Raw genomic sequence first — 13,767 nt, 5'->3', positions numbered from 1 at the left:
AACTCACAGGATTATGTAGAACTTTGCTGCTTTGACAACATACACCTCACCTTTCAAATAAGCTGAACATTTTCAATTTCAATAACATGATGGGTTTATTATATTTTATTACATTACATTTTATTATAACCATCAACTCTCTGCTGCCCAATTCAACAGTGAAGATATATGTATTGGTAGAAAAAAGCATACCATTGTGCTCTTCTCATTGCCCTTGAATAACAAGTACTGCTTACTTCATGTTAATACAGCACACATTGTATAATAGAAAGCAAATATTCACAGTTTCTATTATATAACATTGACCTAACATTTCCAACTTGATCCAGAGCATCTGAGACTAGTAGGCAAGACATTGTTTGAATTGTTTATGGGATTATGTTCCAAACTGTGAAACATTGTTATGCCACAGCTTCCTAGATAATTTACAGAAGTATTGGTTTACAATCCAAACTGTTTATTCTTTGTGAATTAATGCAGCATAATGAACAGTGTGTAAAATGAAAGCAATGTTACTATTTTTGTTTTATTCCAGGTCCAAACTACAACCATGTGTATTTCTGTAAGCCTCAGTGGTTTTGTAGTCCTAGGATGCCTGTTTACACCGAAAGTTCACATCATTCTCTTTCAACCGCAGAAAAATGTTGTAACACACAGACTCCACTTAAATAGATTCAGTGTCAGTGGCACTGCAACTACGTATTCCCAGTGTAAGTATTTTAAAATCCAGAGTGATTAGCTCATATTATTGATGGTTACAAAAATCTGCATGTTTTTGTGTTAACATTTGAAAAATCCACTTAAATTCCATTCTCAGTTCACTCTAAAGTTTATCACAAGTTTGACAGCAGATACAATTTCTACAAAGGAAAGGAACTATGCAGCACTATTTAGTAATATTTCCACAAAAAAAGATTATTGGCATCAACAGTAGAAATAATTAACATTAAGCCTATATCCGAGAAGGAAATGTAGGGACTCATAACACAAATCTCTGAAATTTAAAAGACTGCAAACTAAAATACACATATAGAGAAAATATTAAGGTGGATGTTTTAAACGTGTTCAGCATTATTTATGGGTATGAGTGTTTTACATATTTGAGGGTCTTGAGATATATTGGATTTTATTTATTCATTCACTCTTTTACTGTCACTTACAAACTCACTGTATTACCACACAATTCCTATTTAGTCTAGTTTACCTAGTCTCAGTCCTGCAGGTTTACAGACTCCCCCCATCTGTTTATCCACCTGTACTAATCACTTGCATAACTAATTAGTTGCGACACATGCAGGTACAAGCTAATCCAGCTAAATAGTGGACATTTGTGCTTGAACAAACCTTGTTTCACCAAATGCAATTTTTTCTTGCAAGGGAAAATTGGCCACTATTGTATATAGCACACAAATATAGAGCAGCTATATTTTTACCCAGCATTTGATATTTAAATTAGATGCACACCCCAAATCCAAATCTTTCGGCACATTTATACCAGCCCCTTCTCCCACCACCAGCTCAACATGGTTTGCCAAGGTGTACATTTGCACCATCTAGCTGGATTTACTATCTCTAAATAAAGCCAATAGGGTTCTTTACTAGCATAAAATATATTTTTATGGTGATATTATGTATATTACATTTCAGATATATTTTTTGCGTGGCTATATATAAAATGAACTATAAATAAAATATATAACAAAAAAAACTTCTAGGACATGACACTACTGACGGTCTGAACTACATTTTTGAAAATCTGCTTTTAAATAAGTTATTTCCATTTCTTACCTGGATCTACCTTGTTTATATTTATTGAGTGTGTTGTCTGGTTTTGAAGGTTGTTTTGGTGGGGACCTAGACTTAAATTTATAATCATGTTTATTTTGAGAATGTCAGGACTTAAGCTATCAGTTCGATTTTTGCTATACAATACCCAATAAAGTGATGACATTTCCTTTTGCTTATTCAATGCTGTGCATTATAGTTGGTGCTTTCTTTGTCTTCTCTTCGTTGTTTGAAATAATATGCCTCTCAAAGATCTCTAAAAAGCCTTATGAATGGATTCTTCACGTTGTATTCCACATTTTTATATAGCGCCATCTATGTATCTTGCACATAGTGCAGAGCCTGCATTGAAAGCGCTGTCAATAACTATTTTAATTTTCAGCTACCTTTGCAGAGTGTTTTCTTAGAAACTTTAATTACTACTCCGAAAAGTGGCAGTATTGGAAACCGGCAATCGATGAGAAACACTACCCTAGAGGGACAATAAAACCATTATGTTGCAAGCACAATAAGACAGTTAATGAGAAATATCACACAAGAAGCAATGTTTGCAATAATACTCCAGTCTCATAAAGTCTACTAATATCGGACCTGTCACTTGACTCATACTGGCTCTGAGTATTTTGAAACTGTACTCCAATAGCAGTCTAACTGACATGCTTATTAATGCAGGACAATAGCTATAATACAAGTTTTCCCTAAACAGAAAGAATTTTGTAAGAACTAGTAAGACGTAAGTAAAGTAAGCAAGGCTTATTCACTTAATGGATATATATTATTCCTATGACACTGTCCTTTTTTTTTTTTTTTTTTAAATTCTTTATTTTGAATGGTCAAACAGGAAAAGGTATATATAATACGAAGTCAAAAGTTTACAAAGTATACATAGAAGGGTGTTAACATTGTAATGTAGTCTAAAGAAAAAGTTTTGTTTTTTTTGACAACATGAGAGATACATTGACCAAATTTTCCTTTTATACTTTTGTATAAATGTAAGATACAGCAATGGAAAAAGTAGAATGGAAGGGGGAGGGGTGAAGGAGAATTAGGAGGGAAGGGAAAGGGAAGACCACAAAGGTTGATGTATGAGTGTAATCGGAAAGGAGGTGAGATTATGAATGTTAGAGGGCCGGGGGATGGTGGGACGGGGACCGAATCCTGCCCGCCGCACATGGGTCACAACGGAGTCATTAAGGGCCAGAGGGGAACGAGCGTGCTGCGAACTGCCAGGGAGCCCACACTTGGTTGAAAGCGTAACCTCTATCATGTAAATAGTACGTAATTTCTTCCATGGCTGCTACGTGCCAGATTTGCTTTTTAAGGGCAGAGAGAGATGGAGAAGAGGTACGTTTCCAATTAAGGGCTATAAGGGATTTAGCGGCTGTGAGGATATGTGCAATTAGTTTTCTAGAAAATTTATCAAGGTCTGGGGGGGGATAACATAGGAGGAAGATCCAGGGGTCTTTCGCCACGGGAGCCTCAAATAGAGTGTTGATAAAGCCATGGATCGCGTCCCAGAAGGGGGTGATAACTGGGCAAGTCCACCAGATGTGTAGCATTGATCCCCTGTGGCCACAGCTCCGCCAGCAGTCGGGTGACGAGGAGGGGAACATTGCGTGGAGACGGGTAGGGGTATAATACCAGCGATAATAGATTTTATAGGATGTCTCTTTTAGTTTAGTCGATATGGAGCTCTTAGCTATCCCCAGTCTCATGTCCTCCCAGGCCTCCTCATCTGGGGGGGGGCCCAAGTCCCTCTCCCAGTCAGCTTCATGTGAGAGTTGTGGATGGAAAGTGGATTCAAGAAAGATATTATAAAGTTGTGATATCATACCCCTATCTATAGGGTGAAGTTTGCAAAGATTTTCGAATGGGGTAAGGGGACGTAGTAGAAATTTGGGTGGTAGGGAACGTAAAAAGTGGGTAATTTGGAAGAACTCGAAAGGGTTAAGCACTTGAGCTGGGGGGGGAGGTTGGAGTTCTGCTAGCGGAAGCCACTGGCCTTGTTTAGAGAAATCTGATGGAAATTTGAGCCCAGCTTGAGTCCAATGGCGGTGTCGTATCTTGGAGAGGCCAGGAGGAAATATAGGGTTAAACCAAATGGGAGTCAGGGGGGAAAGGGCAGATGTGAGTTTCAGTTTGAAGGAGTGAGAATCCCAAATCTTGATATCAAATTTAGTGGTAGGAAGTAATTTGGATGGAGGGGGACGGTGTATAGGGGATAGACCCCATAATGAGGTGAAATCAGGGAGAGCTAAATGTGCCGCCTCTAGGTCAAGCCATGAGGTGGAACCTGAGGGGGCGTATGAAGCAACAATTTGTGAGAAATGGGAAGCCAGATAATATAACTTAATATCAGGTAGTCCCCTGCCTCCACTAGAGATGGGTTTTTTGAGAATGTTGAGCGAGACCCTTGGGGGCCTGTGATTCCAAATAAAACGTGTCAGAGCTTTCTGGATATTGGATAGGAGGATGGCAGGGACAGCAACTGGTAGAGTTTGGAAGAGATATAACCATTTGGGTATGATATTCATTTTAACTGCTATGATCCTGCCCAGCCATGAGATGATGAGACGGTTCCAGGATGCCAAATCGGATTGTGTTTTGGAAAATAGAGGTGGGAAGTTTTCCTGATAGAGGAGGTCATAACGAGATGTAAGATAGATTCCCAAATATTTTATTTTCCTGGTCTGCCATTTGAATTTGAAAAAGGACCGTAACAGTTCGGCCTCCTGAGGGGGGACATGAAGCAGCATGGCCTCTGATTTTGTATAGTTTATTTTGTAATTCGATATCTCACTGTAGGTCTGGAGAATCTTAAAGAGGTTGGGGAGGGAGATAGTCGGTTGTGGAAGTGATAGCAGGACATCGTCCGCAAAAAGTGAAACCTTAGAGTTGATGTCCCCCACCTGCACGCCCGAAACGTTAGGATTAGATCGAATTTGGGAGGCCAATGGTTCAATTACTAGAGCGAAAATAAGGGGAGAGAGGGGGCAACCTTGTCTCGTACCGTTTTGGATGGATAACGAATTTGAAGGTGTGCCGTTGATCAGGACTTTAGCCGAGGGCAAGGAATACAGTGCCAGGACGCCGGTGAGAAAATCACCAGTGAAGCCAAAGGCCTCGAGAGCTGCTCTCATAAAACCCCAGGAGATCCTATCAAATGCTTTTTCAGCATCCAGAGAGAGAAGAATAGTGGGGGATCTCCTGGTGTTTGCAATGTGGATGACATCAATGGCTCTCCTGGTGTTATCTCTCGCCTGGCGCCCCGGAATGAAACCCACCTGGTCATAGTGGATCAATGATGGGAGAAATTCATTCAGGCGATTTGCCAGAATTTTAGCGTATATCTTCAGGTCCAGGTTGAGGAGGGAAATGGGTCTGTAGCTGGCGCAGTGGAGTGGGTCCTTTCCATCTTTTGGGATGACTACAATTCTGGCCTCGAGCATTTCAGGTGGGAAGGGGGTCCCTTGAAGGGCACCATTGTACAGAGAGTGCAGGTGGGGAGCAAGCAAGCCCAAAAATTTCTTGTAATAGGATGCTGTAAAGCCATCGAGGCCTGGGGATTTGCCACTTTTTTGTGACTTAATAGCGAGTTGGATTTCCTCTATTGAGATTTCTTCATTAAGCTGTTGAAGGGCTTGAGGGGATAGCTTAGGGAGTTTAGATGCAGCAAGGAAGTCTGAGATCAGTGTTGCGTTGGAGTGTTGTGAGGAGGGGGGTGGGCCTGTGAGGTTATAGAGGGCGGAATAGTATTGTTGGAAAGCCTCTCTAATAGCGGTGGGGTCGTGGTGAAGTTGGTTGTTGGAATCCCGGATTGCTATAATGTTTTTGTGGGTCCTGGCTGAGCGAAGCCGTGCCGCTAGGATTTTGTCCGCCTTGTCTCCCTTTTCATAAAAGGATTGACGGAGCCATTTAAGGCGTTTGGCTACTTGTTTGGAAAAAAGGAGATCAAGTTGGGCCTTGGTCTCGCGGAGGGCTAGTAAAGTGGCAGGGTCTGGAGTGGTTTTGTGTTGGGTTTCTAGGGATTGAAGTTTGAGGGATAGATCGTTAGTCAAGGTGAAAGTTTCTTTTTTCTTCCTAGAGGCAATGCTGATTAAGTGTCCCCTCAGGACTGCCTTATGTGCCGTCCAAAGAGTAGTCCTAGAGATCTCTGGGGTGTCGTTGAGTTCGAAGAATTCTTCGAGGCGAGCCCCGAGCTGGGAGAGTATATCCACGTTGTGTAATAGAGAATCATTGAGGCGCCACGTCATGGGGCGGGGGCGGTTTGAGAAGCCGCAGAGGTCTATAGAAATTGGAGAGTGGTCAGACCAGATTATCGGATGTATTTGAGCCGTCTGGAGTCTCAATGCTAAATCATGGCTGAGCAGGATCATGTCTATTCGTGAATAAGAATGATGGGGTGGAGAGTAATATGTATAATCACGCGCAGTCGGTTCTTTCACTCTCCAGGAGTCGTAAAGAAGCTGGGATTTCATGAGACTGAGGAGCGACTTGGAGGATGTTGGGTCCGAAGCGGAAGAGGGTGCGGCCACAGGGGTGGAACGGTCCAAGGAGTTATTCAAGACAGTATTAAAGTCTCCCGCTACGATAAGGTCTCCCTGACGCAGGCGGGACACTAAGACATCTAGTTTTGAGAAAAAGCGGTTCTGGTGTTGATTGGGAGCATATACATTAACCAGGGTGTAGAGTTTATTATTAATTCTGCCTACTAAGACAAGGTACCTACCCTCTTTGTCTGCTAGGGAATCAATGGGTTCGAAGGTGAGATGGCGGGCAAATAAGATTGTAACTCCCCGTTTTTTAGATGTGTGATCACATGCATGGTGTGTATCAGGATATGCTTTTGAACGGAGTTCGGGGTGGGAATTGTGTTGGAAGTGTGTTTCTTGAAGGAAAATTATATCGCCCGAATAGAGTTTGAGGGTAGTGAAAAGCTTACCCCTTTTCTGAGGGCTGTTCAGCCCTTTAACATTAAATGAGAGGACTCTAAGACCCATGTGCAGCGAGGAGGTAAGAAATCAGGAGATGGCTTGGTGCAATGCGGCTGGTGGGTGAATGTTTCATGTGGTCAGTTGGAAGAAGGGAAAGGTTAGTAATGGGGAGAGGGGGGGAAAGGGTAGGAAGTGGGTCACACGGCAAAGTAGGCCGGGACCAGTGGTGCCGACATCGGGAGGGGTTACTATGTGTTGGGGGAGCACATAGGTCAGCAAAGGAGCTAAGAGCTCCAGGGGAGCGTGGCGAGGCATCCAGTAGACGCATCGCGCAGACCGTAGAGAACGGGTCAGGGGGGTGTCTCCCCTTGGGGAACCTGAGATAGAGACATTGGAACTGGATTAAATGTGGGTATTGGGCGAAGCAACCTGGGAGGGAGGTAGGGATAATGAAATTGTATAGTATTATAAGGGGTGGGAGTTGAGGTGAAGTATAGGAGGGGGGTGGTCAAGAGTGTGGGAGGGAGAGGTCAAAGGTATGGCGAGGGGTAGGAGTATGGAGCAAAACATAACAATGTAAGTAAACATTTTAACATTAAGCATGGTAGAGTAGCATCAAGTGGTATTGCAGTAAAGTACTAGAACCATATAACGATACATTTTACAATTGCTCCTGGTAAAGTGGTATCAATTGATAATGCAGTAAAACAAAGATTAGTAAGTAATTGGGTGGTCTCATGTAGCAGCCCCCATTCAAAGCAGGTCAGGTATGTAAATAATGCAGGAGGATTAGACAAATGAAAACGTGGGCAATCAGAAGGCACGTGTGGTGAGGGTCTGCAACACAGGAGCACATAGCAAAGATGCTAAAAAACGGTACTAGTAACGGACATAATGCAGAACAGCTTGAGGGACTCCAGGTCCCACCGCCCCGTCCCTCACAGGAGGAGAAGGGCCAATAGGAGCCAGGGCCCGCCAGTTAACGCTAGATTAGACTAACATACCTATATAATGATATAGGAAGTAACATATAAAACAATAAGAGGTAAATATCATAGAATAAAGTAGTGTTCCTGTGTGAACCTCTCAAAATGGGGGGGAGGGGGACCTCACCGGAAGCGAAGACCCCGAGCTATACATAGGCTCTCTCCAACGTGCAGCACCTAGGCTGGACATCAGGGAGAGAAAAAGAACACATAGTGTAGAAAAAAGAACAACAAAACCTGGTAAGGGTAATCAAGTCCCGGAAGCTTCGTTAGGCGGTGGTGATGATGCCGGTACAGTGGTCCATTCAGTGTTGGGAGTTTGACGTGGCGAAGGTCTTGCTGTTCTCTCAGGAAGAGAGGATGATTCGGATATGGCTGGAAGACCAGTAGTGATTCCAAGTTTCGGAAGCAGGGATTGGGCTTCAGAGAGAGTTCTGGCCATAAGCATTGAGCCCTGATGCCATATCAGGATGCGAAAGGGGAATCCCCAGCGATATTTAATTTGTCGTTGGCGGAGAAGTGTGGTGATAGGCTTAAAGTCTCTTCTTTTGGCTAGGGTGAGTGGGGAGAGATCTTGGAAGATTTGAAGGTTAGCGTTGTCAAAGGTGATAGATTGAAGGCGGCGGGCTTCTCTCATGACGTCTTCTTTCGCCGTAAAGTAGTGCATTCTAAGGATGACGTCCCTGGGTTGGGATGGATCCTGGGAGCGGGGTCTCAGTGCTCGATGGGCTCTATCTAGGAGAAGGAGCTCCTCGGGAGTCGAAGGTGATAGCTGGGTGAAAAGTTTCTTGAGATAAAGGTCCAAGTGAGCGGGTTCAACCTGTTCCGGGATTCCGCGGATTCTCAGATTGTTGCGTTGTGCTCTATTGTCTTGGTCCTCCTGCCCTTCCTGAAGTTGGACAATATCTTGGCGGATTTGGTTGAGATCCGTTTCATGTGATTGTTGATAAGTTACTACTTCTTCCACTCTGTGTTCAAGATGATCTGTTCTATCACCTATGTCAGCAATGTCTGCTTTTAGTGAGTGGAGGGCTTGGACCGCTGCTTTGACATCCTTCAGTTCTTTGAGGAGGGATAGGAAATCTTGGCGAGTCATAGGAGAGCAATCCTCAGTGTCCGGATCCGAATCAGAGTGTTCGCTGGATCTGGCCGGAGTTTTCTGTTTGGAGAGATAAGGAAGGAGATCGCCTCCCAGCGTTTTTTTACCTCCTCTGGGCATCGTGGTAGAATAGGAGGGAAACCAGTTGAAGAAATGGTGGGTTAGGAGGTTTGGTTGCTTCGTTACATATGGTTCAGGGCCCAGGGGAGTAGAAGGGCATAATCAGCACCCAGGCATCCGCACCTCGTAGGGCGGAAGAATTGAAGGGAACCGTGGGAGCTCCAACATTGTGAGGAATTTGACAGCCAAGGCCTCTCTTAGTATGGGAAGTCACCACATAGTACTGGTAGCACACAATTTGTGTTAGTAAGTTGAGCTGTGGTTAAAGTGGAAGGGTAAACTTTAGGTTGGTGCTATTATTTCTCTGGTAATGTGCAGAAACTGGAGAGACTTATAGGTATATATGTATTATTCTTTAGGAAATTACAGAATACAATGCCAGGTATTGGCCACTAGGTGGCAGCACTGGTTTTGAAAAGTGCAGATAGTCAGGCAATTTGATTGTGTAGATCTGGTTGATCTGAGTAGTATAGTGACAGTGGATATTTATGACCCTCCGGACCCTTATCCTCAGCAGGGGGTCTTACAGAATTGTGGGGTAGCCAGCCTCAGAGAGGGTCCTTTCTGCATTTGGTGAAGAGGAGATTCTCAAATCTACAGAATTTGGGGACAGAGGTTAAGCTGCTGGAAGGATCTTCTTTACACAGTACAAGAGTGTGCTGTTTTGTCAGTGATCCAGGCAGAAGGAGGGAGCAGTCACTCACCACTTATTGGAGGGCAGGGGGAGATCAATTTTGCGGCAGCAACTCAGGAGCAGGTCCCAGATTGATTGTGGACGTCCAGGCTGCACAGCCCCGCCGGGCGCTTCAGAGGGGATCCTAGATCCAGAGGAGAAGGAGGCTGACACAGTAATACAGGGGTCCTGAAGGAGGAAACGCTCCCGCGACAAGATGGCGTCCGCGGGGACCGGGAAAATCGAGGCCCCGGCTTTTCAGCGCGGTTTAGGCCTCAGAGGTGCTGGATGGCCTGGGAGCACGGTGGGCGTCTCGTGAGTGGAGCGGAGCACAGCGGGTAACTCCGGTAAGTAGCGGGAACCGGGAAGGTGGGGTTGTGGCTGGTGGAAAGGCTTATAAGGTGCCCAGTTAGGAGGTTTTCCCCGGAGCTCCAAATCCGCGCGGCCGTCCGATATGGCTGACAGGCCACGCCCCGACACTGTCCTTTTTGATGTGTACCATTAAAGTAAATGGATTAAATTTGCTAGATTGGAGATTGAGTTAATTAATTGCAAAGTATTATATTGACACTATCATCGTTGATATAACAGAAATCATGTTTGCTTTCACCTTGGAAACTACTTTATTATTAACAACATATACTTTTCTTGTGCACCAATGTTTTTATATATATATATATATATATATATATATATATATATCCACCAGTATATAATTTGACTTGCTTACTATAGGCCTTATTAACCACAGGACATTACAGTAGACTCACAAAAACATTAAAGCAGTTATCCACTGTTGTATCCACTGCTGACCTCTATTGAAAAGGACAATATGTGGATTTGAGTTTCATTAGGGGAACACATATTTGGAGGGGTGTTATATCAAGGAGATTGTCCAAAAGAGGATAAATCCTAATATACTCGATATTATAAAAAGTGAACCTTTCGCGAATTTGATACAACAGATTTTACAAGAGAACAGAGAAGGTAAACATGCCCCTACCAAAAACTGAATCCCCCTCCTCTTTTCCCTTTGCAGTAGCTCTATGACATCAATCTACCATAGTGTCCCATGTCTATAAAAAAAAAGTGCAAAATGTACTGTATCAGAAATTAAACATTAGCATTTATTAGCATTTATCTTAGTAAACTGCCAGCAATATTTATGTACAAAGAAACTGACAAATGATTTCTTGTTGACATGTACTTTTCCTTTCACTAGTTCATAATATCCAGCCTTTGTATTATTTTTACTATTTCTTGTGTAATACCTTTCCGTTCATTCTTCCTTTGTCCTTTTATTTTTCAGCCTCGGCCTGTGCACACTACACACCTACCATTTGCAATGGAGGAGAAGTTCTAGACTCTACTACATCGTCCTTATAATTGTTAGCAAGATTTCTGTCCTTAAGGTTTTTAGACTGTTAGAAAATATGCACTTCTTGTGCAGTCCTGTTTTTTTTTTTTGTTTAGAAAATAAAATATTTTTCAGGACTGTACTCAATGATGTTCTAGCGCTCTTTAGGTTGGTTAAGTGACCACTGTAATCTACAGATTTAGATACTATGTAAATAAGGTGCATTATGTACACAACAGAGATGAGCGAAATTTACAAATCTATTCAGCAAGATATTCACCTCTTTACACATTTGGCAGTGACATTTTTCACATCTTGCCAGTGGAATTTGACCGTAAGTGTTCCCAATCATACGCCAACCACACCACACAGAAAAATGAATTGACCATGTTCATTCCAGCTCTAATCACTCGTGAAATTGGAATTTACAAATACAATGCAGAATAGCATTGCGTGGAATAGCGAAGTAAACAAATACAATTCAGAATAGCATTACGTGGAACAGCAAAGTAAAAGAGGAACTAAAAGATTTTATGGGCAGAACTTTGTAGCTCTGCGAAATGACCTCTTCCCTCCTGAAAGTCAATTTTTCAAAAAATTCCCTTGCAATTTCGCTCATCTCTAGTACATAACTTGCTGTTTCCATTGAGTATTTATGGCATCTGCCATTTTAATATATGGTCATTTACTTTCCTATGACTATTTTGTAAGCTAGGTTATGGTCGTAATCAATTTTAGAATGCATATAGTTACATGTTATGTAACTGGTTGTTTTTGCACAATTGCAGCAGTCTTAATGTAATGAAGCCAGTAATAAAACCATTGCAGAGGTTTTCAGCATGTATTTCTTGGTATTTTTCAACCATTTTGTTGCACTGACTTGGAGGTTTCTGGAGATATTATAAAGTAAAATGAATGTATGGCTTCTGAAGTATTCTGACAAAACCAGAACATGACAACGATGTAATTCAAAAAGTTAAATCAGTATTACCTTAATACAATACTATATTCACTGGGTATTTAACAAACTTGGTGCATCTGCTCTGAAACACACTGGAACCATAGAGAGTATCTATACTGTATACTGCAATAAGATTTTTTTAAAGTAGCAAACTTATTACAATTAACTGATATTTTTTGTCAAAATGTACTCAAGAACCCCATGATTCTTATGTCATCATTCAATTTGAAAATGAACCATAATGGAAATAGATTAGGTAAATCAAATCTGAACACTATGGGTCTGGTTCATTAAGGAAAGGAAAGCAAAAAAATTAGTAACTGTGAACCTTGGCAAAACCATGTTACAATGTAAGGACAGCAAATGAGTTTATTATTTTACACATAAGGAAAATACTGGCTGTTTTTTCATGTAGGATGAAAATACTTGATAGCTTTATTTTTACACTGACATTAAATGTTCATCTAGGACATGCCCCATCCCAACTATAAATCTGTCCCCACATTTTAAATTTACCTCCCCCTCCAATGCAACATGGTTTTGCCAAGGTGCAAAGTTACTCATTATTTTTTTTGCTTTACTATACTTTATGAATCAGGCCCTATATATTTGGAAAAGAAGACATTGCATACATATATTGTGTTCAGCTGATTGCTTCCAGTGGAACATAAACAAGTGGATAAAAAAAATGCATATAATTATTTAATGAGTTGTGTACTCACAGAACTCTTAAAGTGGACCTTCAACCCTCACACAATGAAGGTATCCATTTTGGAGACTGAACTACCTATATAGCTTACCATTTTGCTAGGAACTAATAATATCACCACTAATGAAACTGAGACTAATTTTCAGAAGGACCAACTTATATAATCTTCCAGTGAATTAGTAGGCTACTTTCTCATGAATATACTTTCATACTGCAAGAAGAATGCCATGACAGGTCCACTTAATAATAATATTATGATAATATATATCAGAAGTTTATAATAATCGCTTATTATGTTCATGTAAATTATGTAATTTCAACTCAAAATAACCTGTCTTGACTTACAATAATTTACTCTAACAATTTATGATCCTGGTTTCCGCTCACAATATTATAAAAGCACAAATAGGACTCAATCGGTGGAAATCGTACAGGAACATATTTTGATGAAGCCATTGGAAGTACTGGGGCGGTCCCACGCTTATTCAAATTAAAAGCACAAGAAAAATAAAATAATGAACAGACATATAACAAGGAACTCTGATACGTAAAGCACAAGTCCAGTTATTTTATTCTTCTTCAATGCATTTTGGATCTTGAAAAGAAAATTTTCTTCCGTGACTAATCTTTAACTGGAATAAGCAATGTAAAATTGTATGGAGAGGACTAAATAATATACTTTTTTTTGTGGTTTGTATTTCACTAAGCTGTGTATTCAGAATTCTAACCCTAATGAACACATAAGCTCAAGGAGTGTTTTTCAAGAAAATATTGTTAATAGAAACAACGTAAATCACTGTGGTCACATTATCCGAAATGTGTGTTCTAATGTGTAATGGAGATTCAGCAATTTTTACAGGATGTGTAAGCTATTCAATATACTGTACTAAACCTATCCTTATTATGCCGTAAATGCAGATGTTGTAAGAGAAGTAAAAACAATTGGTGTCTTTAACAGACAATAGCATTATTACAACACTGTAAAGCCACTGTGCAACTTACACAATTTATTCTGAATGGGCACATTTTTTTACTATAAGTACTAAATGTTAGTATCTATGAAAGGCAGTGCTGCTTGTCTTGTATAAAGTTCAGAATGTTCATTCATATTCTTCCAATAAATATTTTTATGTTTGACTAAAA

General features: G+C 41.2%; 1 protein-coding gene across 1 annotated transcript in view; it reads left to right on the top strand.

Annotated features, from left to right (window-relative positions):
• Positions 1-13,767, top strand: part of GRM3 (glutamate metabotropic receptor 3) — a 262,402-nt gene extending 248,635 nt beyond the window's left edge. Inside the window, exons 5-6 of the mRNA XM_075208691.1 lie at positions 536-710; positions 10,907-13,767. Of these exons, the coding sequence (XP_075064792.1) occupies positions 536-710; positions 10,907-10,983 (252 nt within the window). The 3' untranslated portion in view covers positions 10,984-13,767. The remainder of the gene's footprint in view (positions 1-535; positions 711-10,906) is intronic.

This window comes from Mixophyes fleayi, chromosome 4 (assembly GCF_038048845.1).
Source record: "Mixophyes fleayi isolate aMixFle1 chromosome 4, aMixFle1.hap1, whole genome shotgun sequence".
NCBI lineage: Eukaryota > Metazoa > Chordata > Amphibia > Anura > Limnodynastidae > Mixophyes > Mixophyes fleayi.
This window is presented reverse-complemented; position numbering and strand designations above follow the sequence as displayed.